The sequence below is a fragment of the Callospermophilus lateralis genome, chromosome 14 (assembly GCF_048772815.1).
Source record: "Callospermophilus lateralis isolate mCalLat2 chromosome 14, mCalLat2.hap1, whole genome shotgun sequence".
In the NCBI taxonomy this organism is placed as follows: Eukaryota; Metazoa; Chordata; class Mammalia; order Rodentia; family Sciuridae; genus Callospermophilus; species Callospermophilus lateralis.
In genome coordinates, this window is record NC_135318.1 from 14833533 (window position 1) to 14860106 (window position 26574).

The 26574-nt window shown below is 52.7% G+C and overlaps 1 protein-coding gene across 1 annotated transcript in view; it reads right to left on the reverse strand.

The window, feature by feature from the left end:
• Positions 1 to 2029: 2029 nt before the first annotated feature.
• Hs1bp3 (HCLS1 binding protein 3) overlaps positions 2030 to 26574 on the reverse strand; it is a 34769-nt gene continuing 10224 nt past the window's right edge. The window contains exons 4-7 of the mRNA XM_076833618.2: positions 25388 to 25610; positions 12741 to 12898; positions 11342 to 11477; positions 2030 to 6520 (exon numbers count right to left, since the gene is read on the reverse strand). Coding sequence (XP_076689733.2) covers positions 6262 to 6520; positions 11342 to 11477; positions 12741 to 12898; positions 25388 to 25610 — 776 coding nt within the window. The 3' untranslated portion in view covers positions 2030 to 6261. The remainder of the gene's footprint in view (positions 6521 to 11341; positions 11478 to 12740; positions 12899 to 25387; positions 25611 to 26574) is intronic.

A 26574-nucleotide genomic window follows, 5' to 3' on the forward strand; every position in this document is an offset into this window, starting at 1 on the left:
ATGATGCTTTGCTGCTCATTCACGCTGTAGGAGGTGTCACCTCTTCAGTCCTTTTTTATGGCCAAATGACATTACGCTGTATGGACAGACTGCATGGTGTCCCCACTCCCCAGCTGACGGACCTTTTCCATTATTTCCACTTTGTGGCGTGGTAGATAATGCTGCCGTGAACATCTCTGTACAAGCCTTGTATGGGCACATACTTCCCTTTCTTTCTGGGCACATGCCTACGAGGGGAGTTGCTGGGTTGTATGATAAATTTATATCCGGCTTTTATGATAAACTGCCCAACTTCTTTCCAAGGTGCTGCAGCATTTTCTATTCCCACACTCAGGGGCTTTGCAGCCTGGGAGGTCCAGATTCAAATTCAAAGGGGACCTCGTGAGAGTCCTAGAACCAGCCTGGGGAGTGTAGCACGGCTGTCATGGATCAGGGTGGGGCAGTGCACCAAACTCAGACTCTGCTCATGGATGTCTGAGAAACAGGTGGACAAGAAATCTACTGTCTACTTTCTGACCTACAAAACTGCCCTCTGGGACCAGAGAATTCAGGGGAAGTTCACAAAGAGCCATTAAGGCAAAAGAAAAACAGAAGTGCACAGTGGAGATGTCGAAGGTCTGCTCTCCAGAGTCAGGAAACCAGCTGAGAATGCAGGGCATAGGAGTTGTCCGAGGCCCTCAGGCTCTGGAAGCTCTGGGTTCCTGCCTCCAGAAACCTTTCCAATCTCCTTGGAGGGCAGTGAGAGATGAGGAGATGCAGACGGGAAGCCCCAGGAGCCAGCTGCCTGGAACAGCCATCAGGCCACGTGAGACCAGGTCTCTGGGTGGCAGGTGCTACCTGCCAGGGAAGACCCTCCCTGAGCTGTGCTGCCCTCCAGAAAGGGAGGACCACTGCTGCCCACTGTTAGCATGACAGCTCCAAGTGAGTCACTGATGCCCCAGGGGGCGGGAGGTCTGAAGAACAGGACCAGGACCAGGGGCTTCCTACAGGGCCCAGCATGGAGGCCATGGCTTTGCGGGATAGAAGGGGCAGCTGCTTGCCTTGGCCTATTCCAGAATGCCAAGCACTCAGGGCAGGAGGTGAATGTCCACCACTCGGGGCAGGAGGCGGACATGAATTTGAGGAGACACTCTTCAACCTGAGTGACTGGCAACTCAGGTTGAAGAGCGTCTCCTCAAATTCATGTCCACCTGGAACCTGTGAAGGTCTTGTATGGAAACAGGTCTCTCAGATGTGAATAAGGTAGTAGGCTCTGGATTAGGACGGGTCCTGATCCAATGAGGGGAATTTGGATACAGAGGCAATGGAGAGCCCTGTGTGAAGTCAGAGACACACAGGGAGTCTGTCACACAAAGATGGAGGTAGAGAATGGAGTGATGTAGCTATAAGCCAAGGAATGCAAGGGTTGCCAGCAGCCACCAGAAGCCAGAAAGACACTCTGGAGACCGTGGCCCTGAGAACACCTTGATCTTAGAGGTCTAAACTCCACAACTGTGAAAGAACATTCCTGTTGTTTACAGCCACTCTGTTATGGCAGCCCCTGGACAGTGGTGCAGAGACCAAAAGCTGGGCTCAGGCTCCTACAATAAACCATACCTGCTGCAGGCAGCAAAGAGGGAAGAACAGGGGGCAGGGAGGGTGCATGGAGGACAAGGTGCCTCTTTTACTTGTCTCCGGGCAGGAGGCCTGAAGAACAGAACTGAGACAAGGGCTCTGCATGGCTCCTGGCAGGACCAGCTGTAACGGTGGAGCTTCCATCTCTGTCCTCCGCCACGCCAGGAACAGGCACTGCAGACAGTGCTCCTGTCAGTGTCAACTGTCTGCACAGGCCTAGTCCTTCTCTGGCCAGAGCTGCAGCTGCCAGGCCCCTCACCACCCCCGCCCTGCTTGTGCGGTATGGTTTGTACCCTCATTCTTCTCCCAGCAGCTGGTATGCACACCAACTGGGACTGCCACCGTGATGAGGCACTTTTTTTTTTGGACCAGGGATTGAAACCCAGGGGCATTTACCTACCGAGCCACACCCCTAGCCCTTTTTATGTTTTATTTTAAAACAGGGTCTTGCTAAGTTGCTTGGGACCTCAGGACCTCACTAATTTTCTGAGGCTGGCTTTGAACTTGTGATCCTCCTGCCTTAGCTTCCTGAGTCACTGGGATTACAGATATGCACCACCACACCCAGCAACATGGTGCTTCTTGACCAGGAGGACTGTCACGCTTTTCTCTGCTTTCCTAGGCCTCTTCCTTCCCGATTCCCTGCTTGACAGGACACAGTTCCTGCACACAGTTGGTGCCCACTGAATACGGTTTGAGGATGAGGAGCCATAACACAACTGGCCAGCTAGGCTGAAGGGAGTTACCCCAGGTTTATTAACAATCTGTTCAGAGGCCATGCTCTTTGCTGAGTTGGCAGAGATGCATCAGGCCTCTAAGTTGCCTTTAGAGTCCACTTACCAAGCCTCATGCAGAGCCCATAATCCCCATGCCAGAAGCTGCAGCCTCATCCTGAGAATGATCTCAGTTCTCACCAGTGGCCAGAGCATGGTCAACAGGAGCCAGAGGCCAGCACACCGGGCAGGTGGAGGTCTGCACACTCTGTTTTCACCATTTCATAGCACAACATCCAGCATAAGAGATCAGGGGCGCCAGGCTGGAGGCTGAGCTAAAGCTGACCAGCCTCTGGTCACCCACCCCGCAGCCAGCTTGTCCTGGGCAGAGGGTCCCTCTGTGAGGAGGGACCAGCCACTAAAACATTTTTTAGGCACGGATGGGATTTTACATTCACATAAGTCCGGGTAAAGATCCTTGCTTGGCAGTGGGGAGTGAGGGGCCTTCACATAGCCCAGCTGGGCTGGAACCCAGATAGCTCCATGGTGACTCAGCCTGACTGCCGCTTCACCAGGATGCTGTGGGCTCCAGGAGAACCAACAGCCACTTATGACCACTCACGTGCCCCTTGGGCAGCTTCCCCTAGCCACAACAGCACAGAGCAGAGGATGGTTTGAACCCGGGGAGTTTGCAGTGAGCAGGACCATTTAAAGCTGGAACTGAAAACTTAAAGGGGTCTGTGCCTTAACTGTGCCTGCTCTGGGTGGCCAGCAGTCTACACACACACACACACACACACACACACACACACAGCACGGGAAAGTGCCTGCTGTCCAGCCAAAGCCACTATTCAGGGACATATTGGTAGCTCTGTGGCCCTCTTTCTCAGGATGTGTTCGGCTGGGTAGCTGGTGAGCAAGAGAACTGACCATGACCTTCCATGCCAGTTAAATCCACAAAACTCAGGTGTCAGCTGGGCATGGAGGAATAGGGCCCCCAAGAGTGGCTAGACTTGGCTATCTTGCCTCACCTGGCACGAGGGCTCCAGCTGTAGGACAGCCCTCGGGGTACAATGGGTGAGCTGAGGTCTGGACACATTGCATCGACATGGTCATGAGGCTGGAGCCTAATGGGTGGGCATCTCCAGCAGAGCCCAGGACACCGGCCTGGCTAGGTCCAGCCTGAAGACTGGGACTTTCTAGAACTGGCCCAAACTCATAGCTTCCTGAGAGAAACAATGCAGAGGAAAGGGAGAAACAGGCCCAGCCACAGATGGCACATCCTGTACACAGGCTCGCAATGGCCTTCCAAGTAAACAAATGACACTGTCCCCAGTTCAGCCTGTTTCTCTTCCTTGGTGAATGCAGCTGCATGCTCTCGGGCTGAGCAGTCGTCCTCAGAATGGCCTGATGGTTTGTGGGAACCCAGACTCCAAATTAAATCTCGGCTACAAGAGCCAAGCTCAAGGTGTGGGGGAGGGAGGCAGCGATGACAGCCCTCAGACTGTCCTATGTGTGGAGTCCCTGGCTCCCTGGGAACCTGTTCCCAGGTGTCCAGTGGGTGTCACTCTGCGGCGTCTGCTATTGAACCTCTGGGTCTCAGGGATGAAGCAGCAGCCTAGAACCTGAGCTCTAGCAGGAGAGCAGAGGCCAGGACGGGTGTGGGCAGAGGCCAGGAGGGCTGTGTGACATTAGATGGTCCCAGCTTAGGGCTCTGCAGTGTGGGGGTGGGAGGTGAGGCCTGGAGAAGGGTCTTGAATGATCAGTTACTGGCCTAATGTCCTCACTGAGCTTGCACCTCTGGTCCTTTGCCTCAGTTTACACAATGGGAAAGAACCAGAATCTTCCTCTTCCTTTTGCCCTACCTTAATAAGAGGCAGCTGGGAGGCTGAGGCAGAGCAACAGAAGATGTGGGGTCCCGCGAGGGAAGCTCGCCTGGTTGTCTCTTGCTATGAGTAATCCCCGACGTGCGTCTCCTGCACCCTGACACCCCCCGCCACCTCCCATCAGTCCAGGGATGGAAAAGGACATCACTAGCACATTCCAGAACGAGGCATGCACGCAGACTTTACTGGATGACTGGGTGTCACCCACTGGCTTTAGGTCTTAGATGTATGGTGGGAACAAGCCACAGCTGGAACAGCCATGTCTCAGGGACACAGACCTCTGTAAAAGTATCTAGAAAATTCCAGGCCACCAAGGAGACAGGGCGTGCAGTGGGCAAACTCACACTAGAGTGTCTGGCCAGATTCTGTCAGAGACCTAAGCCAGGGGACTGGTCCAATGGCCACTTTGCCAGCTACATCCTCTGCTCCTGTACTACCAGTCACCCAGAAAAGGGGGGCGGGGAGGTAGGGAAGGGTAAGGAGTTGATAGCCAGGATGCAGAGGAGAGGGCAGGGGTTGCGAAGAGCCCAAAGGAGGGCTGGGGCCAGTACTGACTGGGCAGACTCCCAGAGGAAGACCTGGCTACATGGTCTCAGGTCCTCAGAAGGCCTTCCTTCATAGCCAGCAGAGATTGTGGGGTGCAGGGCTGGGCACGAACACTGAAGGGTGGAGGGTTTGAATGCCAGATGGAGAAAGGGAAAGATGAGCCAGGGTGGAAGCTGTACTACAGCCAGGTCCCAGTCCCTGAGGAGGGACGCCCCTCTGACCAGGAAAGGCAGAACTCTGCCCAGTACCACCTACATCTTCTCACTGGGTGTTGACCTGCTCAAGGGCAGGCAGCTGATGAGGGCTGGTAAGACAGATGACAGACCAGGCCCAGGGCTCCCAACCCAGCCCTGCGGTTCCTGTACAGGGCAGGAGCTGTGGATACTGGTCACACAGTGGCAAACAACTGGCCCATGTCACCTGGGGCCTCCCCTGGGCTGGCTCTTGGGCCTGATCAGGAAAGGGTCACAGGCTTAGTCCTGACCCCTTCCAATGCCTCTGCCAGGCAGGACAGCACCAAGAAACAACAGTGGTTGCATTTTGATAAAAACTATTTTGTTTCATTAAAAACTAGCTCTGAATATGAAGAATATACATCCAAGAAAGGCAATCTAATATTCTTTGCTCCATGAAGCATCATTCGCTGAGTCTCCTGGGTGCTGCATCTTACCCAGCACTGTGTGCCCCACTGTGGGTTCTGCAGGGCTGGGAGAACTCTGAGGCACTGGGCTGCCCTGGAACAAGGCTCCCCCCTAGGTTGGTGGCTCTACTGGTGAAAGGCCACTGAACAAGTCCAGATCCTGAGGATAGGCAAGGCCTTGGAGCAGAAGCCTGAGAGCATCATGTTCCTTGGAGAGCAGGAGACGGCACTGGGAAGAAAGCCAACTCAAGTCCCAAGATCATGCAGAAGTCTAGCGGGTGTTGGCTTTGTGCCCAGAGGCCCAAGGAGGTCACTGCTGGCCAGACCCTTCTTGGGAAAGGAAGTAGAAGGAAAACTTGGGATCCAGCAGTCTTCTGTATCCCAGAGAAGCAGGCTGGGCCCAGCTGCTCCCCTTAGGGCTGTAATTAGGAGGCTCATGAGAGACTCATCAGGGCACTCTGGACAGGCCTGGCACGGGTGCTCCCTCATCTCAGCCTGGGCCCAATCAGGCCAGGTCTTCCTTTTGAGGCTGGGCTGGCAGAGCCAGTGGGCACAGGTGGGTAGGAGGTTTCCCTGTCCCATGGAACACCTCCTGGGGTCCCCTCACCTCTCACCCTGTCCTTGGTGAGCCAAGTAGCTCCATGCTTAGTCTCCCCTCCACACCTAGCTGGACTGACACTGTGGGCTTCAATTCCCATGGTCACTTCCAGCCTATATTCTGCAGGGATTCCACACCAAGCCCACAGCCCAGGAGAAGAAAGAATTATGTGGTCCTGGGGCCCAGGCTTGCACCTGTCCCAAGGGTGTCCTGGCTCCACAAACATACGCCTCCACAGAGGGTGTGCAGGGCCAAGCAGCATGGTCAGAAGAGGCTGGGAGAGGCCTGGGAAAGTGTGTCATGGTCCTGAATGTACTGCAAGATGTCCATCTCATCCATGGCTTGGATCTGCTGCTGCTGCTTCTGCTGCCCCGCCATGCTCTCAGTTGCACCTGCTCTGGGGGGCACAGGTGGCTTACTGGGCAGTGCCGGCTTTGCTGCCACTGGTGGCTTGGGCTTAAGCTGGGGCTTGGGTTTGGGCTCAGCCCCCAGCTTCAGAATCTGGTCCAAGTCCTCTTCAACCCTAGGGAACCAAAGGGAGCAGCCCTGAGCATAATGACCCCCTGTGAAGGCGGCAAGACCCCCAGGCAGCACCTCTCCACACAAGGGCACTGGGCAGCTGCCCAGACCAGCCCATGACAGGCCTGGCTCCCCATCCCACCAAACCCCAGGGAGAAGCCAAAGGGCAGTGCTCTTCCCTCCACCCCATAGTACAGGGAGCAGAGCCAGTCCCCCAGACACCTCCCGAGAACGCTCTTCAGGTGACCTCTCTCTAAGCCTGCTGGCCTATTCAGGGGACTTTCCCTCCAATCCTTTAGAAATAACTGTCCACTGGCAAGCCCTGCTCTGGGACCAGCACTTCAGATACATTATCCCTTTTGTCCTCAAAACACCACTCCAGGGAGGTGCACCCATGTGTCCACCTTGTAGAGGGGAAGCTGGAACCCAGGGGGCTGAAGGCCCAGCTAAGAGGATGTATATCCTCACCAGGATTTGTGTAAGGATCAAACAAGACTCAAGGCAAGGGCTTGAGTCAGAAGTAGGGTGTCTGACGTTAGATACCAGCATGCAGCCAAACCAAGTTCACCCAGAGAAAGAATAACTGAGGGGCCTGAAGCTGTGGTGATGTGGGGTCTGCCTGCCTCTCTGTGGGCCACACAGGTGCTGAACAGGCCCAGTGAGGGCCCACCAAGACTCACTCATGGCTTACACCTCTGACTGTCCATGGTAAAGTGACAGTCAATGGAGGACCATCTCTAGGTATGAATGGCAGGGAGGAAAGGCCATTGCCCACCTCTGCTCTGGGCCTGGTGGGGGCTCCTGCTGCTGGCTCTTGGGAGAGAAACTCAATTCCCAGAGGCCAGATATACACTGGAAAACTCACTCAACCTGCCACCCACCCACCCACCCAGCACCATGCTGGGTGCCTGTTATGGCCAGGCAATTCCACATGTATTCAATTGTTTAATAATGTCAAAACAGTGTCTGGTGTCAGATATTGGCCTTATTTTATAGACATGAAAACGTAGGTGCAGAGAAGTACAGGGCCCTGCCTTGGTCTGCACAGCTATCCCGAGGACAGAGAACACTTGGCTCACATGTGGCTGGCTCTCTTGGAGGCATTCACCTTCCTGAGGCACCTCTACATGGAAACCCCTTCTCCAGACTCAGAAAGAAGCTGCTCCTGTGCCCGATAGTTATCTCCACAGGCATCTTCGGCCATGTTGGCTTGGGTGAGGGGGACATAGGCATGGAAGAAAAAGGACCTGGGGTGCATGTGCAACTGGCCTCTCCAAGCTTTGGTTCTCTATCTATAAAACTGGACCAGCAGCACTGCTCGGCAGGGTTGCCAGCACTATGCATAGAGGTGCTGGCTCTGCATGGCCACTATTCCTTGTCCTGTGGCTCCTTTGGCTGGTAGCCTCAGGCCACTCCACCTTCCTGGTCTTTGGCAGCCCCATCTGTAAAGTAGGAATGCTCTCACTCTGCCAGCCTCACCAGGATTTGTGTAAGGATCAAACAAAATCCAGATGGAAAGTGCTTTATAAATCTAAAAAATACTGCAGGTGCCAGTCGACATTCACTGGGCACTGAAGAGAACAAGCACAAAGCACAAAGGAGCAATGCCTAGGTTCCTTCCCCAGGGCACCCGGAAAGCCAGTCCAACAGGATTCACCAACTGCAAACATCCTGATGTCACTGAAGGCTGGGAAGTGCGTGGCCAGAGCAGGTGAGGAAAGCTTCCCAGGAAAGGGAGCAGGGCAGGTCCAGCATGAGGGGAGTTAGGGAGGGGAATCCTGGAGAAGGGCGTAGCAGAGAGCAAAGGTCTGGAGGTGGGAACGATCTGGCAGAGGAGCCAAGCAGGCCAACAGCGAAGGTTTCTTGCCCTGAGTAGCATACCCCAATGGCAGAACCAAGAGTATCATCTGCTCAGACACCAGCAGGGTTGGGTAGGGGCAGGAGCAGAGCAGAGGTGCCTTGATCAGAACTCTCTGGCACTGCATGGCCTGGCAGAGCCTGTGTGAGGGTGGAGGTGGCTGGCACAGCATCCCCAGAGGGGCTGCCGGCCAGGAACCTGCCATCCACAGAGCTTCTGGGGGAGAACTCCTGCAATGGGCAGAGACCTCTGGGAGGTAATTCTGAGCTTGCCCCAGTTGAACAAAAAGTATCTCTGGTCCAAACCCAGATAGACCCACTAATGCCTCTCTATAGAGAGCAGCTGCACAGGGTTCAGGGAGATTTTGGGAGGTGTCACGGTCTGGCTGCTTCTGGAAGTTTAACTCAGTTGTGCCCCAGCTCCCTCCAAGCCAAAGCCCTTCCTCGGCTCCCCAGCATCAGCCACTGGTTCCCTTTACATTCTCCAGTGGAGGCCAAGGGTAACCAGGAAAAGCTGAGAGTGACTGAATTATATTAAAACAGGAGTCTTTAGGAAAACGAAGCAGCGGTTAAAAGCCCGTGACACATTTCAGGCAAAGTAGCTGCTATAGAACTAGTCTGAAGCTGGATTTGCTCTGCAGTGGGAGGCTGTGGGTGGGAGGCCATACAAAGGTACTGTAGTCATTCTTGGGATACAAGTGGCTGCTTAGGCTCCCTCTTTCCAAGCACCCTATTTCCATGGGGGCTCCCCGAGACACACTTAGGAACAGATCTCACTAACACAAGGTTCAGTCCCACTCTCTTCCAGACTCAGCTTTGGTGGGGTCTTCTAGTGTGGGGTGAGGAAGTCCTAAAGTCCCTGCAGAGGACAGAACTTGGCTAAAGATCAAAACTGGAGGGCTGGGGATGTGGCTCAAGCGGTAGCGCGCTCGCCTGGCATGTGTGCGGCCCGGGTTCGATCCTCAGCACCACATACAAACAAAAATGTTGTGTCCACCAAAAACTAAAAAATAAATATTAAAAAATTCTCTCTGTCTGTCTCTCTCTCACCTCTCTCTTTAAAAAAAAAAAAGAAAAAAAAAAGGATCAAAACTGGAGGCCAGCCCTGATGTGTCTGCAGAACCAGAGGAACATGGACTCCTCAGTGCCAAACCCTGCTTGTGTCCCACCCTGTGCTGTCTGGGGATGGCTGAAGCTCAGGCTGCTGACGAAATGAATGGAGGGGTGAGAGCATCAATGAAGGGATGAAGTGGGGAGGGAATGGCTGCTGGAGAGCTTTGTTCTATAAGAAAGTCTAATTACGCCTGAGTAGGAACACAGCAGACACAAGAAGAATGAAATATGGCTCTTGCTCTCAAGAAGCGAATTCTTCATTACCAGATGTTGTTAGAGTGAAGGGAGGATGCAGGGCTCACATGCTGTGAGCAGGGATTCCCAAGGTGCTCTGCAGGCTGCTAAGAGACATGAAGGAAGGGTCCCAGGGACCAATGAGAAACATGACATGTCTGCCCAGATGACAGGCCTGCAGGAGTCCTGCCTAGCACCGACATTTCCCCAAATCACGTGGCCACAGAACCCTCTGAAGGTAGCCTAATAACACTCCACTCTACCATGCTTTGCCAAAATTAGACTGGTAAACATGGATTTATTTATTTATTTAGGTACAGGGGATTAAACTCAGGGGCACTCAACCACTGAGCCACATCCCCAGTCCCATTTTGTATTTTATTTAGAGACAGGGTCTTGCTGAGTTGCTTAGCACCTCACTTTTTGCTAAGGCTAGCTTTGAATTCACAATCCTCCTGTCTCAGCCTCCCAAGCTACTGGGATTACAGGTGTGTGCCACCATACCTGGCTAATAATGGATTTAGAATAAACTACACTGGAGAGGTCCCACAAGAACTGCCCCTCTGGGATATACTCAGCCTGGCCCTGCTGCTCCCTAGGATGATCCTGTATTGGCTTCCCTGCTGCCTCAGTTTCCTCCCTGATGAAATAACAGTTATCCTGGTTCCTTTCACCCTGCTGGAATGTTAGAAGCGAGGACACAGGATGAAAGTGAACAGATGTCAGGGGCCTTGGGGAAATGTAAACAAGAAGCCATCGCAGTGACTCAGGCTTGGCGGGCACTTAGAGGGCTGTCTAATAGCCTGGGGCTACTAACAAGGGGTGCAGATGACAGCCTCCTGGGACTACATGCTTCGGTGCCACATAAACTGTTCCTAGAAAGAGGCAGCTCAGCTTCCTGTAAATGGCCAAGCACACCCTATATCCTGGGGTGCAGATGAGGACACTTGCTCAAGTCTGAGCATGCTGAGAACATGGTTGCAGAGGCCCAGGGAGAACCCACAGCTCCTGCAGGGAGGTGAGCACCCAGCCTCCAAGTGCTCAGAGTTCTGGATGGAGTGCAGGCCAGGACAGAGGCAGGCAGAAGCTGTAGTTTCAGACAAGTGACCTCTCCCATGCTTGATTTTGTGTAAAATGCAAAGAACAGCAGCTGCCTTGGGGGCTGTTGTGAAGATTAAATAAGTTGTAGAGTCTCCTACACTGCTGGACACACAATAAGTGCTCAGGTCCCTCTGATGGGACCCTCCCAGGAGATGGGCCATTGTAGGTACATCTGAGCTCTTCTCCCTCTGGGAGAGACACATGCTATGAAGTATCAATTTATTTGTTCCCAAACCCATCTATGCCAGTTACACTTGCTCTTGAGTTATGTAATTTAATTATCATTCTTTACACATAATGGAATGCATGTGTGAAAGGAAACTGACTGGCTGAACACTGAAGTTCCCTCACCAGCTGAGCTGCCCTGGATGCAAATCCCATCCCTGCCTCTTGGTTATTCCCAGTCGAAGGCCTTGAACAGGCCAGGATCCCTCCCCTTGGAGGCCAAGGCTGATGAACTTTCCCATCCTGGGAGGGGTCGCTGGCTCAGAGCTGAGAAAACCCCCTGGGACAATGGTACCTGAATAGCTCTTCAGATGCAGATCTGAGGTCCCGGCCTGATGTGGGCCCTCCATTTTCACAGGCGGCTGGCAGCAGTAAGGGGTCACCCAGGGGGACGGCCCCACCAAGGTCAGGGTCATCAAACAGCTTCAGGGCTGTGGGGAAGGTAGCAGTAGAGTGGTCAGAGCAGATCTGGCTCATCCTTAGCTGCTAGGGACAGAGTAGAGACACTGCTCCAGCCTCCTAGCCATCCAGGTGAGTGAGCAAGGAAACTAGAGAAAAGGGAGCAGGTGCACGCAAAAGGGTGAGGACACCTATCTGTCTCCGCCTCACTCCAATTTCTAGTCCTGACTGGCTTCCCGCTGCTCTAGGTGAAACTTCCTCTTGACTCACTGTGTCACGGTCCCCGGTCCAATACAGCTGGACCCCTCAGCTCACCCCATGGTCACAGTGTCTTCAAATGAGCTGGGACTGAGTGGCACTGCCAGCCAGGGGTGCTTGCTGCCATGGTGTCCCTGAAAGTCACTGTCCTGCTGAAGTCCCTGTCTGCAGGGAGCCTGCCTCCCCATCTGGGCTGCTCTCGGCTGCCCTTTGGGAGTGTCAGCCGTGGCTTCTACTTGGAATGCCTTTCCTTGGCAATCTGGCTAACTCCAGCAGACATTCAGGACCCAGCCTGGCTACAGGCCAGGCTGGTTACACTGCCACCCAGGAAGTCTTGCCTGCTGTTCCACGGGAACCAGTGTTTCTGCTCTGCCCTGGTACAGGCTCATGCTACTCTGCAATAGTCAGGTAATGTCCCGACTCCCTGTGGGACCCTGAGACTGGGAATCGGTCTTATTCCTCAGTGTGTTTGGGGTTTGGCCATCAGTGGGTGCTCACCAAGTACTGTCTGAATCAATGGGTGACATCCACTCCCTCCCCCTGGAGGAGAATTTGGGGAATCGGCAGGAAAAGTCAGACAGGGACAGGCAAAGTCCCTAGGCTGCCAGCTCTGCATCAACCCTTCCAGTGGGGTCTATGCAGGTGACACAAAATGTTAAAAATAAAATCATACAGCGTCACACACACGTCCAAGGTGGGCCAGCAACCACCTTCCATCCTAAGGGTGCTTGGAGGCCCAGTGCCCACATCTGTCTACAGAGACAATGAAGGCACTTTTTCTCCAAGCAACAAAGAAACCTATCATCGTCCTCTTCCTCTGTAGAATGTTTAGAATAATGTACAGCCCAAGAGTGTTCTGGATTGTAGGGACACCAGGTATGAGGCTGGATTTTTCAAGCAGAAAATCTCTATGACCTGATCCTGTATTCCATTGGAACAGGATAAAAGAGAGACTTACATCCCACTCACAAAGGATATTTGGGATAGAGGTCAGCCATCAAGCAGATACCGAGAACTCATGCTAGGGTTTTACTTACAGTCCTGGGGTGTGTTCTTCAAGGGGCTCCGAGGGGACAGTTTCCTGCTTGGGCCAAAGAGTTCCTCATCAGGGTCTACCTCCTCGTCAAAGATGGTGAGCCGGGGTGAGGGCTTGGGCTTCACCGTCACCTGGGGGCCTTTCTTGGACTTCTTGGAGCTGGAGAATTGCAGACAATACACAAGGTAAGGACTAACTTGTGAGAGCCCCAGTGGCCTCCTAGATGCACCTAGGCACTGGGCCCACAGTCTGAGACACACTGAGACACACCAGGCACTGGGCTTGCTGGAAGCTGAGGCCAGAAAAGACCAGGCCAGAAGGAAGCCCTGGGAATGCCAAAGCAGCCACGTCGAGCAATCCTGGCAGGCAGAGCAACTGAAGTGGCCCTTAAGTCAACCGACAGGTCCTCCTTCCCCAGGAGGGAGAAGCAGGCAGGCAGAGGGAGCTGGGAGGACGCAGGTTTGCTTTACCATGATTAGACAACAAGTGGTGAGGCTCTTTCTACTGAAGCAGTCACACTCTGTGTTTGGTGTTGGGGACGGCAGGGAGAAACCAAGTGGCCATCTCAAGTAGATCCTGATGGTCAGATAGCTCCCAACTCTGAAGGCCCACTTGGGCCTCAGGCTGCTGCCTGCTCACAGGCCAGAGAACACACTTTTGTTTCTGAGGTGGAGGCACCACTTGGGGACAGGCCTAGAGAGTCATCCTCTATAGTCACCTGGAGATGGGTAAACATAGTATGAGACAGGGACCTGGGAGAGCAAAAAGCACCCTCAGAAAGCCTTTATACCCCCCGCCTCCATAAATGGGGTATCAGCCACTATTCTAATGAATGCTGTGGTCCCACTGGACAGTCTTCTTCAGGAAGCATCTGGGACTCAGGGTCCCACATGGCTCTGCCCCGCTCAGGTCTGATTAAACCTGGTTACTGACTGGCTGAGAAGGTCCCTCTAGGCCAGCTTGTGGCAGGAGGGGCCCAGGATTTTCTGGGACATGGTAGTGCTTTATTTCTTGGTAAGAGGGATGGGCAGACATTCATGTGCTGCATGTCACCCACGTCACCCTAAGTGACACTAACAGTAAATAAACATTTTAACGTTGACCCAAGGCCTTCGGCTGCTGCCCAACATAAGCCATTTTAAGATTTCGCAAACGAGAATGCACTTTTTACTGGAAACTGAAATCGTATGCGGTTATCTGCCTGGCGGGCAGTCCCACTGGACTGAGGTCACCCTCTGAGCTCAGGTTGGCAACACTATGTAGCAAAACTGTGCAGAGAGGCTGGCACTGCCCTAAACAGTGATGCAGACTAAACAGTGGCAGACAAAAATAACAGAACGCTACAGTGGCCAGGCACCGAGGTGACCATTCCCACGGTCGGTTAGATAGTGATGGAGTGCAGGGACTCAGCCCAGGGTCTGTTTCAGAAAACCCCATCCTAGTCCCCAACTTTCTCATCCAGTATACAGGCCACTGGGGCACACCTCCACTCTGTGCCATCCCGAGGCCCTGTGGGGCTGGCACTGGGGGCGGGGGGAGGGACTCTCCATCCCAACAGCAAATACATTCCAGAAACTTATGCTTTGGCTCCTCTTAAAACATGCAGCAGGAGGGCTCAGCTGCCCTCATTCTCACCCATCAGGCACAGTTAGCGCAGTCTCATGACCCCTCAAAGTAGGTACTGAAAGAATTCCCCACGCAAAGACACTTCCCCGGGAGAACTCCAATTTTATTGCAAAAGGCTGTGTGCTTATATAGAACTAAGGGGGAGATGGTAGGGCTTAGATAAATGGCAGGCCACCCGTTTATTGGCAAGTTCTTCCAGATATCAGCTCCGGAGCCCAGGAATTAGTTCTTATTGGGACTAAGGTTCCCCACCAACGAGATTTGAAATTGGCGCCAGCGGGAGAGTTCACACAGGCGGGAACTTTTCACGCCACTGCAGAAAAGAGGAAGGTAGAAAGAAGAGGTCCTTAGGCGCCATGTTGGGTTTTTTTCTCTGGGGTGCGGCTGCCGTTTATACTTCTCCCAACAGGTACCAATAGGGGCCAGGGACTTAAGGGAGATGGTCCCATTCCAGCCAAGACTCTGTGGGCAGAAATCCCAGGTGGAACCTGGAAACCGGGTTCAAGTTTCCTGTGGAATGAAATGGCTCTGCCCTGTCACCTCTGTCCCTTGATCACTCATTGCAACCATCCTTCGCTTGGTCTCTGTCTCTGGATCTGGTAGGGACTGCAGCAGTGAGACCCCCAGCCCAGTACACCTGCACCTGGTCAGGCAGTTCCAGAAGTGCAACCTGTGGCTGCAGCAGCAGCAGCTTCATGTTCCACGTTCCCCATGGCCCCTTCCCTGCTTCCTGGGATCAAACCTGCATCCTATGCAGCTAATGGCCCCATGGGGCAGGAACAGTGGTTTCCATCAACCAGCAGTGGGAGAAAGCTCAGGGGTGTGTGTGTATGTGTGTGTGTGTCTGCGCGCGTGCGTGCACGTGCGTCATATCTGAAGTACTAAAAGAAGGAGCATTCTAGAAGCTCTCTGGAGAAGCCAGGTGGGTTTCAACAGTTTCCTTCTCACACCTGTTTCTGGCCCTATCAGCATGAATGAGACAGACTTTCCTTCTAGGGGGTTTCCCTCTCAAACTGTTCACACCTGTGTCTTTCTCCCTAGAGACATTTGTGAACTTTTGTGAACTAAGATAAGGCAAACAAACGGCTTGGGGGGCTGCTCAGTCAGGCACTCTGCCCCACCCCACCCATTGGGCTTCCTGTCCCCCAATGCTTCAGACCCTACCAAGGGGAGACAAAGGGCATCAGGAAATGTGAAGCTTTGGAGCCTAAAAGCCTCATGGTTCTGATTGGCTCTGGGGATGTAGCAGTGGGCCTGGTCCAGAGAGATGCTCAATGAATACTAGATGGAAGGGTGGATAGGTGGAAGGGGAGAAAGAAGGGAGGGAGGAGGAGGCAGCTACCATCTGGGTGGTTGGACAGTTGATGGATGCAAGGAAGGAGGAGAGGAGAGCAGGCAGGCGGACAGCACACCTCTAATTCAGACTTATTCCCCAGGGATGAGGGGAAAGCAAGTGAGGAGAGATGAGTTCCCAGCACCCATCTTAGCACTCATGTTTGGAAGGCTCCCCACTCCACTGCCCCCCTGAAGATCTCTTAGTCAACCAATGGGTCTCCCCGCCAGCCCGTCAGTCACCCTACCCATCAGCAACCTACCCCTCCCCTTGGAGAGCCTCCTATGACTAGCACTCACGCAGCACCTCCCTCATGCAGCCACCTGTGCTAGGTGATGTGGACAGACATGAATAAGACTTGCCACTGTCCCCAGAAGCACAGGGATGAGCACAGATACACTGATCACCACACCAAACAGGGGATACAGTATGTCACAGCCAGAGCTGAGGGAGGAGGGGTTCTTGGAGGAGGCGGTAGAGAGGTGGGCAGTGACCTCAGAGCCAACTCCAAGTCACCCTGTGTCCGCAGGAGCCCAACTTGGGCATGACCAGGAACCCAGGTCTCTAAGTGACAAGGAACCCCTCAAGTTTGCAGCACAGCAAGGGGAAGGGCAGCAAGCCTGGTTCCTCATGGAGCCTTTGCTCATGACCCTCAGAGAAAACAACCAGCCCGAGGTTGCAGAGCAGTGCGGGAGGCAGGCGAGACCAGAGAGCTCCAGAGGCCAAACATGACCACAGAGCGGATGGCGAACATGAGCCCTGTGCAGAGGGAGCTGTCTGTGCAGCTGCTGGGCCTTGCCCTCACTGACGGATGGCTGGGTCGGTAATTCCATCAGTGATGTGAGTCGCTCAGTCTCTGAGCACTTCCTTCTCTCACTCCCTGGTGATCTTCCCCCCTCCTCTTCCTCCTCCTCCTCCACTCCTACATCAGTGTCCACCTAGCTGTTGGCAGATGCACCTCCCAGCACTGTAACACCAACCGGCAGCCCACCTGGCACTGACGGGTGACAAATCCCTCACTGATGTGACAAAGGATACCTTCTTCTCTTCCTCGACAGATTAGATTCTTGTCACCAGGGATGGGGCCCAGAGGCATCAAACAGAGAGGTCTTCAGAGAATGGGAGTGAATGCCAGTGTTCCCCTGGCATCCTGGGGAACATTCCCAGGTCACAGGGGCCACCGGAAAGACAGTCTGGCTGTGTACAAGGCACACGAGGCAGGCAGGGCTAATGCCTAAGCACCCGCGTGTTGCACGCGCAGACGCCAGCTTTCCTGCTGCGTGCCTGACAGCAGACAGATGCACAGCCCAGGCCGCAACCTGCAGGCAGGCATGCAGTGCAGTACCCAGGAGTGAGGGGCAGCAGCTGCTGTGGCTGACAGCTCCAAAGCTCTGACTGGCCAAGAAGCGTCCTACTCCCTGTGGCTCAGGCACTTCTGTGATAGTGACTGACACATAAGAATGTCCTCCCCTCTGGTTATCCAGGGGGCCAGTGGCACCATTCCAGATTCAGCCTTCTTACTTTGATGGACCAGTGCTGGATACCAGCTGCCCAGGCCCCTGTACCAGGGAGTGGTAGAGGATCTTCCAGACAAAGCCAGCGCAACTGGGTCCGAACAGAAGGAGACGAGTCCCTTCCACCGCCAGACCCACCACAAGGCCTTACCTTCAAAGCCAGGATGATGCCTAACCAAATAGGCAAATCAACCTCCTTTCCAATGATGCAAATTTTCTGCTTTAAAATAAAGAACTTCTCATATTTTCATCTTACACTGTTTTTGGCTTCATCGTGCTGATGAAACAAACTTCTGCAATTCATTCTAGCCCAGCGCTATCTGCTGTGGCACCAGCACAAGGCCTCCCTGGAGAGCAGTGTCAGGAGAGCATCTCCCCGCCCCACCCCCCACACCTGATGGCCAGGACACCTCCCTGGGCTTTCTCAGGACTGGATGGGAGGATGAGCAGAGGTGAAAACATTGTGCCTCTGGCAGGGGACAGCTCTGTGCAAATGCCATGGTGGGCAGTGCCTGGCAGGGTGGCAGTGCCCAACAGCTGGGCAGCAGGTGCACAGAGAGGAGGGGCTGAGGGGAGTCGGCACATCCTGAGGGGCCTGGGGGTTTCTGGCCTTTGCTGTGGGAGAAGCAGCCGAAGGGCTTGCAGGAGAACCTGTGTGTGACCCAGACCGGGCACATAATGTGCTTTTTCATTTGTTAAAGGGAGCAACTGACACAGAAACACTTTGGAGTTCATGTGCAGGTGAGCAGAGGGCTAGGCCAGAGGCCCCAGATCGCAGACTCTGCTTGATAATGTCCAGGTTCACTTACATTCTCCATCCAGCAGACTATGGCCTGGGCCATAACAGGGAAAAGAGTCCACTGTGGGGAGCCACCCTGGACACCATCATTGCTATGGTACCCAGGGTCATCCTTTCAATAACTAAAGTCTGACTTTCCAGATCCCTCCAGGGCTAATCCCTACCCTGGGGTACAGGGCCCCAGCAACAAGTCCCCCTTCTTGAGTTGTGGGTGATACCATTTCACCTTCTCTGCATAAGGACCAGCACTGTCCCTCACCATCATACACCACCAGAAAACCAGGGTGTTTCTGCTGTGGGGGCTCTGCAACCCTCTGCCCTAAGGCAAGCACTCAAATCATCCACAGAGATTGAGTTTACAAAGGGACAAAGGCCAAGCCACATGTAAAAGCAGAACTCAGATTCACAGCCTGCAGCAGCCAGCCCAGGATGCCAAACCACGGCTTCTGCAAGAGTCAAGCCTTGACCAATAATCGTCCACGTCCCTGTCACCTCCATTTCTAGTTCAGTAGGACAAGCCAGAGAAAGCCAAACATGCTCCCCTAATCGATCAGGTAGGATGCAGGATGTCCTGCTTCCACTTCCTTATGTCAATAACCCCCAGTGAGGGCACACAAAGCCTTCTTGTGTCCATGGTGAAGCTGGTCACTCCCCTGCCAGCTTAAAGAGTCTTTGGTAAATGCAGGTGATGGTGGCCAACTCCTCCCTGGCTACCATAAGTTGAGCAAATACCCTGTGCTGGCTCTCATTTGGGGGGCTTTTCATTTCTATCTGATGATAACCCTCCCCCAGCTCCCCAAATGTGACATGATGTGGGCAGGGAGCTGGCTGCCCTGCTGTGCAGGATACCAATCACTCACATCATCAAAGTGCAGAGTGAACAGATGAGGGCTGAGAACTCGGTACCTGGCACAGATGGGGGTCTCAGTAAGGGGTGAAGGAAAAAGTCCTGGGCCCATAGTCAGGGGGCCCCCCATCCTGCTCTCAGCCTGCTCCTGTGTGATCTTGGGAACCTCAGGTTTAACGACTCTGCCATACTAAGAATGTTTCAACTTGGGTAGAGCCTCAGACAGGAGGATGGCAGACATGAATTCCAAGATCCCATCCTGAAGGAGTAAAACACCATTAATGCCAGCAAGGCCCTTCCTCTCAGAGGCCAGGATCCTGGCAAGGCTGCCACCTCCAGGTGTATGATGCACCGGGCAGTGGGCAAAGCCATGGTGAGTCACACAGTGCTGAGAGGAAATGAGAAAGCTGCCTCCTGCACTGTACTGTTGTGCACAAACACGCGGATCCCTTCAGAGTGAACCTGAGTAGTGATACCATTTTACAAAGAACTTCCCTTTCATCCTTTAACCCCTGGCTTGGACTTCAGCCCAACTTTATAAAGATAAACCTGCAGTTCTGAGAAGGTCAGCCACCTGCCCAGTGCCTTCATCCAGCTGGGATTTGAACTTAGGACTGTCTGCTTCTAACCCGGCTTGGGGTTCACACATCCTGGGGTCCCAGTTTTCCCAGTGGCTTACAAACCATGCTCTAAGGAGCCCTGGCTTCTGCGAAGCTGCCTAGGGCCACCTCTGAATGTGGGGCCGAGGCCCAAAGATCCAGCCCCTACTCCTGTCTAAACTGAAGCAATCCTACTTTGGTCTGTTTTATACATCAGGAGATTTCAGTAGGAGGCTTTCCTTGAACCATAGATTTTGCTACTGAAGCAAAAAAGGCAGAAACCACTGTTCCATCTGTGGTCCCCATGTGTCCCTTCATGCAGGCCAGACTGGGAACAGTACTTGGACGGGAAATACAGTTCTGCAGTGGGGTCAGGCCAAAGAGGGCTGCATCTCCTATCACCATCTATCCTAGCTGGTGACCTAATTCTGGGTTCACAAAATCTGACTATTCCAATAACTTAAGAAAATGGCAAAGAAAGTACGCAAACACACAGAAGTACTTTTTCGAAATACGGGGACTACTCTGTGAACTTAGGGGTCTGTGGAAATAGAGAGAGCCACTGGAATTCTTTATTCTTATATAGGGACACACAAGAGAAGGTTCCATGGAACATTCTATCCCCAAAAGGGCAAAGGGGTAGGATTACAAAGAAACAGGTGAGTGTAATCAACCCACCAGGTAACACCTACTCCCGGAGCCATGCCTCATTATCTGAGGGGAGGTAAAGCCCAAGTTATTGCGGGGAGCAATAATTGTTCAGTATCTCTTGCTCAGGACTTAAGGGCGTGTATTTCCAGAGCGGCTCCCGACAATCTCTTGCCTCCTGCATTCCTCACCTGGGGTCTGGCCAGGGTACTGCCAGGTGCCATGGGGGCACAGTGCAAGCTAAGGCCCCACCCCTGGCTCATGCCTCCCCTGCCCTGATAATCAAGGAAGAGCACAGGCAGAGGGAAAATCTAAGAGGAGCACAAGGAGATGAGGAGCAGAGTCAAGGAGGGGCTGCCCTGAACGTGGGACCCCTCCTAGGTACCCTGGGGGCTGCAGGCACTCAATGGGGTTGATTTCTGGGCTTCTGTAACATGAGCTCACAGAGGACTCACCTCAAGGGCTGTTCTGCCCAGATCCCAGGGGGCTGAGAATCTGCATCTCTAAGCAGCTCTAGGTTGGACATAGTCCCCAGCTGGCTATCTGTTCTAGAAGACCTGGATACCTGGGCTTAAGGCCCTAGTCCAGGAGAGATGGTAGCTATTTAGCAAGAGGCCCTCAAGGGAGACAGGTCCAGGGCCCCTCAGGGGGTAGGGCTAAGGCCATGTTGTCCTTGAAGTGGGGACACGGGAATCATGGCTCACTTTGGGGGTCTGCTTAAGTTCTGAATGCAGGGTCAGGAAATCTGTGACACTTACAGTATGCCAGGGGCATTCTAAACCAAATAGTCTTCCCAGAGCAGTGATTTCATCCTAATACAAGAAGTAAAATATTATTTTTATATTGAAACACCTGTAGTTATTTTATGAAAAATAAAACAAAATCTCTATAAAAATTATGATGGAAAAGCACTCCCAAGAAACACGCAGCTTCAATACTGGAGGTCATAGCACGGAACCCCCACCTTGAAAGTCCTGGATGGCCTGGGGTTAGCTTGGTGGTATAGTGCTTGCCTAGCTAGCAAGCTCAAGCACCTGGGTTCCAGCCTTGCACCATCAAAAAAAAAAAAGTCTGGGAGGATATTTGCCTCTCAGGGTGTACAGAGGCAGCCTGACCCAAGAGCACCTGAATCCTCAGGGACCTAGGACCTGCAGCAGGCTCCCTGTGACTAGGCACTGGGCTAGGAGAGATGGGTGGAAGCAGTCTTGCAATGGGAGGGGTTTGTAAAAGCAGAGCCCCCCACCAACCACAGAGGGAACTAAACTGTCAAAGAGCCCTGTGCTGGAGCCTCCTTGCTAAAGCTTTGGGGACCTTGCGCTGGACTCTGGACCTAGGGGAAATGCTTGAGCAGACACAGCTCTGTACATGCAAAACTTCCTCAAGCTACTACCTATCACAGCAAAAGCCCAGGAAGAGACCACAGCTTCTACCTGCAGGGTCTGGCAGTGTTCTACAGCACATGGCCTGAGGGACAAGTAGCGCACAACTAGAAAAGTCGATTCACTGATGTGGAAAGACCTACACACACTGAAAAACCAAACTACGGAACAGCACAAGTACCACCCCCCTGCTGGGTAACAAGATGTGAATGCTCAGAAGTGTACACCTCCACAGGGAAGGACTTCTTCCTGTGTTCTCCATTTTTCTCTACTAGTTGCATCTTATTTGAGTCACAGTGAAAAATGTCTCTAGCAAGTTTTTCTAGTAGAATGCAGACCATAATGGCATAACTTCATTTTTCCTAGAACCATGAAGAAGCTAAACAGAGTGTTAAATATGAAAACTATGTTCAACATGGAGAGGCAATCAAAATAGACACTGAGTGCAAAAACAGAGTATAAAACGGCACGTGCTCCCTGTCTGTGGTTATGTGGATGCACAGGGGTCAGGGACGGAGAACTGTCCCAGCAAGAAAGGGCAGTGGTAGCGTCAGATGGGCCAGGGTGAGGGCTTTTTCTGTCCTACTGTCTCTCTAAAGGCACAATAACGCCCTTCTTCCTAATCAGAGGCAGGCTGAAAAGACAAAGAAAAGCGCTCGTCAGACCCTAGCTTTGTGCTGGCGACTCCCACCCTCCCAGGCGGCTCTAGGTGGAGCCACAGCGCCCCACCGCGGCCTTGGCAGGGAAGGACTGAGGCTGGGTGCATGAAAACGTGGCTGCTTCAGGAAGGCAGAGCCAGGCCCAGATGGGAACTCGGTTTGGGGTGTGGGCATAGCCTGGAAGCCAGGGCTGCTGTGTGTGCAAAGGAACTGAGGGCACAGCATAGAGAAAGATGCTGTAGAACATAAGTTGCCTGCAAAGGACAGATTGTTCTCCACCAAAGGTGAGACAGGTAGCCCTCTAAGACCACCCACAGGAACCCCTGGGTGTCCACAAGAGGCACAGTGGGAAACCTGATCTCAAGACTTAGTTCTACCACATACCAGGCTCTTGTCAAATCCCTGATTAGCTCTGACCTCAATTTCCCTATTTGTGAAAGGGGACAATCCTAGGGCCCTACCTTCTAAGCATACCAACTAAAGACAAGACTATAGGTGGCCTCTTGTCCTGGCTCTACCATTTTGCGGGCCTTATGAGTGTGGATGAGCACTTGACTTTGAACTTCAGTTTCCTAATATGCAAAATGAAGTCAATGCCAGTATCAGCCTCCCAGAGCTCCACTTCCTGCACTGTGCCCAAGGCAGATCCTGACAGCGGTTTGATGTATCATGACCTTTTCAAAAACTGAAACAGAATAGGAACCATCAGAGCACAATACCCTTAGTAAGGTTTCATATGAATTCTTCAAACTTTTGTATCCATTTTATAAGAAATATGTATGTCCTGGGTTATGACATACAACATAATTTTTTACTGGAGGCAAAAAGATTCAGAAAAGCTGACTCTAATACAGGATGAGCTAATGCAAGCAAATGCTAACTAGCTCAGCTCTCAGCATTTAATAAGCTCCAAAAAATGTTACTTACTCTTGACAGAAGTGATAACACCAATTAGTATCACATGGTTCTTAAAGGAAAAACTGGCAGGAGAGGGGATTCCTCTTAGGTGCTAAGCTTTCCTAGGGTTTGAGAGCCAGAACCCTGGAATGCAGAGCTGGGGACAGGGGATTCTGGGCCTGCTGACCCATCTCCCTACTGCTCTGTTAATGGAGCAAGTAGGAAGTTCAAGGCAGCATTTACTAACCCCAAAGAGCATTTTCCTACCCAAAAAAGGAGCCTCTTTGCTAAGTGTGTCCTCCAGCCAAAGGCTGGCACAAACCACAGAAGTCTATCTCAGTTTGGCACTACATGTAGTTCAAACAACGCCTTATCCATACCAAAATAGAGCCTAAGAAGGGCTTCTGGCTGGGCCAGGCTGATAAGCAGTGGCTATTATAGACTTCTGGCATCATCCACACTGCCCTGAACTTCCAGGACAAGGCTGGCTGAAGGGTCGCTAAGGAGAGAGACCACTGCTTCTGCTGTGGCTTCCTGAGCACAGGGCGCTTTTCTAAGTGTGAATCCTCATGCTCCAGCAGCCCACTGCTCACACATCCCACTAAGCAGAGGGGCAGAGGGGCAGAGCTATTAGGGCCTCATTCTCCATGCTGAGGTGGATTTGCCTCTGTCTGATTTCTCCCTGGCTCTAGTTTCTTTCTGGAGCAGGTCCTAGAAGACAGGGCTCCCTCCTCTCCAGACTGAGGTCTTTAATAAATCCCTAAGACATGCTCATCATGGATGGCAGAGGGCACCCTGGTCTTGGATCTGATTCCACATAAAGCGGGGGATGACGACAGCGAAGGCTAACGTCTACATGACTCATTTAATCTTCTTGAGAGTCCTGAGAGGTAGGGACTATCATGAGCCCATTTTCACTGGGGAGAACTGAAGAGAAGAGGTAAATGGTCAGGGGCACATGTCTGGTAAGTGGCAAAGGCAGGATTTCAAGCCCTCCAGAGATCAGGACTTCAAACTCGGCTCCAACTCTGGTACTAGTCTTTGCCAGCTGCCCGACCTCAGGGAGGGCACCTGGCCAATGCAGGTTTAGTTTCTTTAATCTCTATAATAGGATACTGCCAGCTGCTCGCAAGGCAGGGAGACAATGAGACAAAGTACGTGAAGTACAAAGTACAATGCCCAGCACATAGTAGGTCCTCAGAAAATGTGAATTTCACTTTGCTTGGACCAAAGAGAAAAAGCAAGAGCCATGGGGTAGCTGAGTGTCCTAGCTCCCAAGCCTCAGGAAGCCACTGCCTTCTGGTTGGAATGACCTGTGTCACCAGACAGGCCCTGGGAGCAGATGTCTGAACAGTGTTCCCTCCCCTCACTCCCAGCATAGGACGATACATGTACTAGGGGCTCAGGAGCAGCTCACTGATTGGCTGAAGGTAGTCAGAGGGCCAGGAAAGAAAAAGGGTCGCCTGGCCGGCCTGCCTCTTCATCTCCAGCCAGAGTGTGTGCACATGTGTGCATGTGTGTGCGCTGGGGAAAAGGACACTGTCCACTGGCTGAGGCACCCATGTGCGCTCTACCTTCTGCATCACACATAGCATTTGTGGTCACAAGTCCCCTCCAACCACACGATTCACAGGAACCTCCAACTAACCACAGGGGCAGAGCCAAGGGCAATCCTCTGACTTCACAGATGGTGAGGAAGGCCCAGGGAGGTGCAGTCATAGCACCAGGCACTTGGCTAGAAGGAGAGCCCAGGCCCTGGTGGCAGGAGGCCGGGTCCAGCAGCCTGGGCTACCAAGCTGTCCTGGGGGCAGCTCGCCAGGCCTTGGTATGAAGGCAGGAGCAGGGGGCACCCAGTGACAAGGGGGGGTAGGCAAGGGTACCTGAGCCTAGCCCCAAAGATGTGGGTACATGAAGAGTGAGCAGAGAGTTCAGTGGACTAAACAAAGGGGAATGAAAGAAATGGAAGGAGACAGGAACAGCAAACAATGGAATGAACCTGACATGACTTCCCTGTGTTCATATATGAATCCACCACAGTGAATGACCATCATGTACACCCACAAGACTAGGGCCCTAATTAGAATAAGATACTCCATGTTTGTATAAATATGTCAAAGTTGACTCAACTGCCATGTATAAATAAAAAGAAAGAAAAAAAGAAAAAAGGTGAACAGAGAGCCAGATCCCTGGAACATACTGGGCCAAGGCCCTGTGGCCCCCCAGGCCTGTGAGTGAGTGACCTGGGAAGCTCAAGGTCTTCTCAGACTCCAGAAAAGAGGGAGGGAAGGGCTGTCTCCACCAAGCCTAGAATGAGCCAAGGGGGTCCTTCTGACAACAGGAGACTTACCGCATAATGCCCAATGGATCCAATGCCTCCTCCTCTTCCTCCTCTTCTTCCAAGGACTTTTCTGCATCCTTAAGGGCCAGGATGGGTGGGCCCTCACCTGCCACTAGGTCCTGCTGCTTGAAGAAATCAAAAGCTTCCTCATCGTCCCCTGGTTGACTGGCTGCGTCATCTAGAACAGAGGAATCTCTGCTGGCGAGACCTCCAGTCCCTGGGGATCTGGTGCCTGTGGGAGAAAGCAGAACAGGAGCTTGAAGCCCACCCCAGAGCTAGAGATCACTGCACTCCCTCATGCCAGGATCTGAGGCTTGCGGCATCCCACAGCTCCCTGGGACCAAGTTCCTTCTGAACAGAATGGCAGGTCTATGTGGATGGGAGGCAGCAATCATCTGGGGGGCAATCAGGGGCCTGCTGCAGCTCTCCAGGGATGCCTGGCATGGTACAGTCACAGGGGGAGCTTCAGAGCAAGACCAAGGTGATGGTTCCTGAATAGCCCAAAGCCTGTCGGCAGGGCAGGACTGGCTGAGCCCACATCCCCTGGGCTGGGGTGCATGCCACCAGCCAATGTACAGCATAGTTCTAGAACCATCTTGCAGTGTGGGACATGGCAAGGGGCTCTGCCAATCCAACCAGAGAGGCTTCACAGAGCTGGAGCAATCAGACTATGACCTCGATGAGCACAAAGAGTGAGCATGTAGAAGATTCCAGAAAAACAATATCACTCCATTACAATCTGATTTAGATCTCAAAGTGTGGCCCACAGACAGGTGTCCAGGATGAGGGACATTCAGAAAGGGAGAGCAAACATCCTGAGACATCCACAGCAGCCTGGCACCCCACAGCATCTGCGGGTGGCATTTGTGAAAGTACACGCCTGCGAAGGCTGGGAATAAAAAAGCTAGTCCTCCCCTGCGGAGAGTCTGAGAAGCGTGGGTCTGACTACTTGTTTGTCTCTATCTAAATAGTGACTGAGTAGTTCATCTTTCAGAGCCTTCACTTTTTAAAATATCTCCCTGTAGGTTAAAAAAAAAAAAAAAAACTTAGAGTATTTTTTAATGCCTATACAGAGTATACTTAGTGAGTGGTGATGATCATATTGTATATTCTGCTCTTTTCTTTTAGACATCCAAAAGCCCATGTCCCTTCAATTTCATGTAACAAGCATCTGACATGTGAATACATAAACCCCG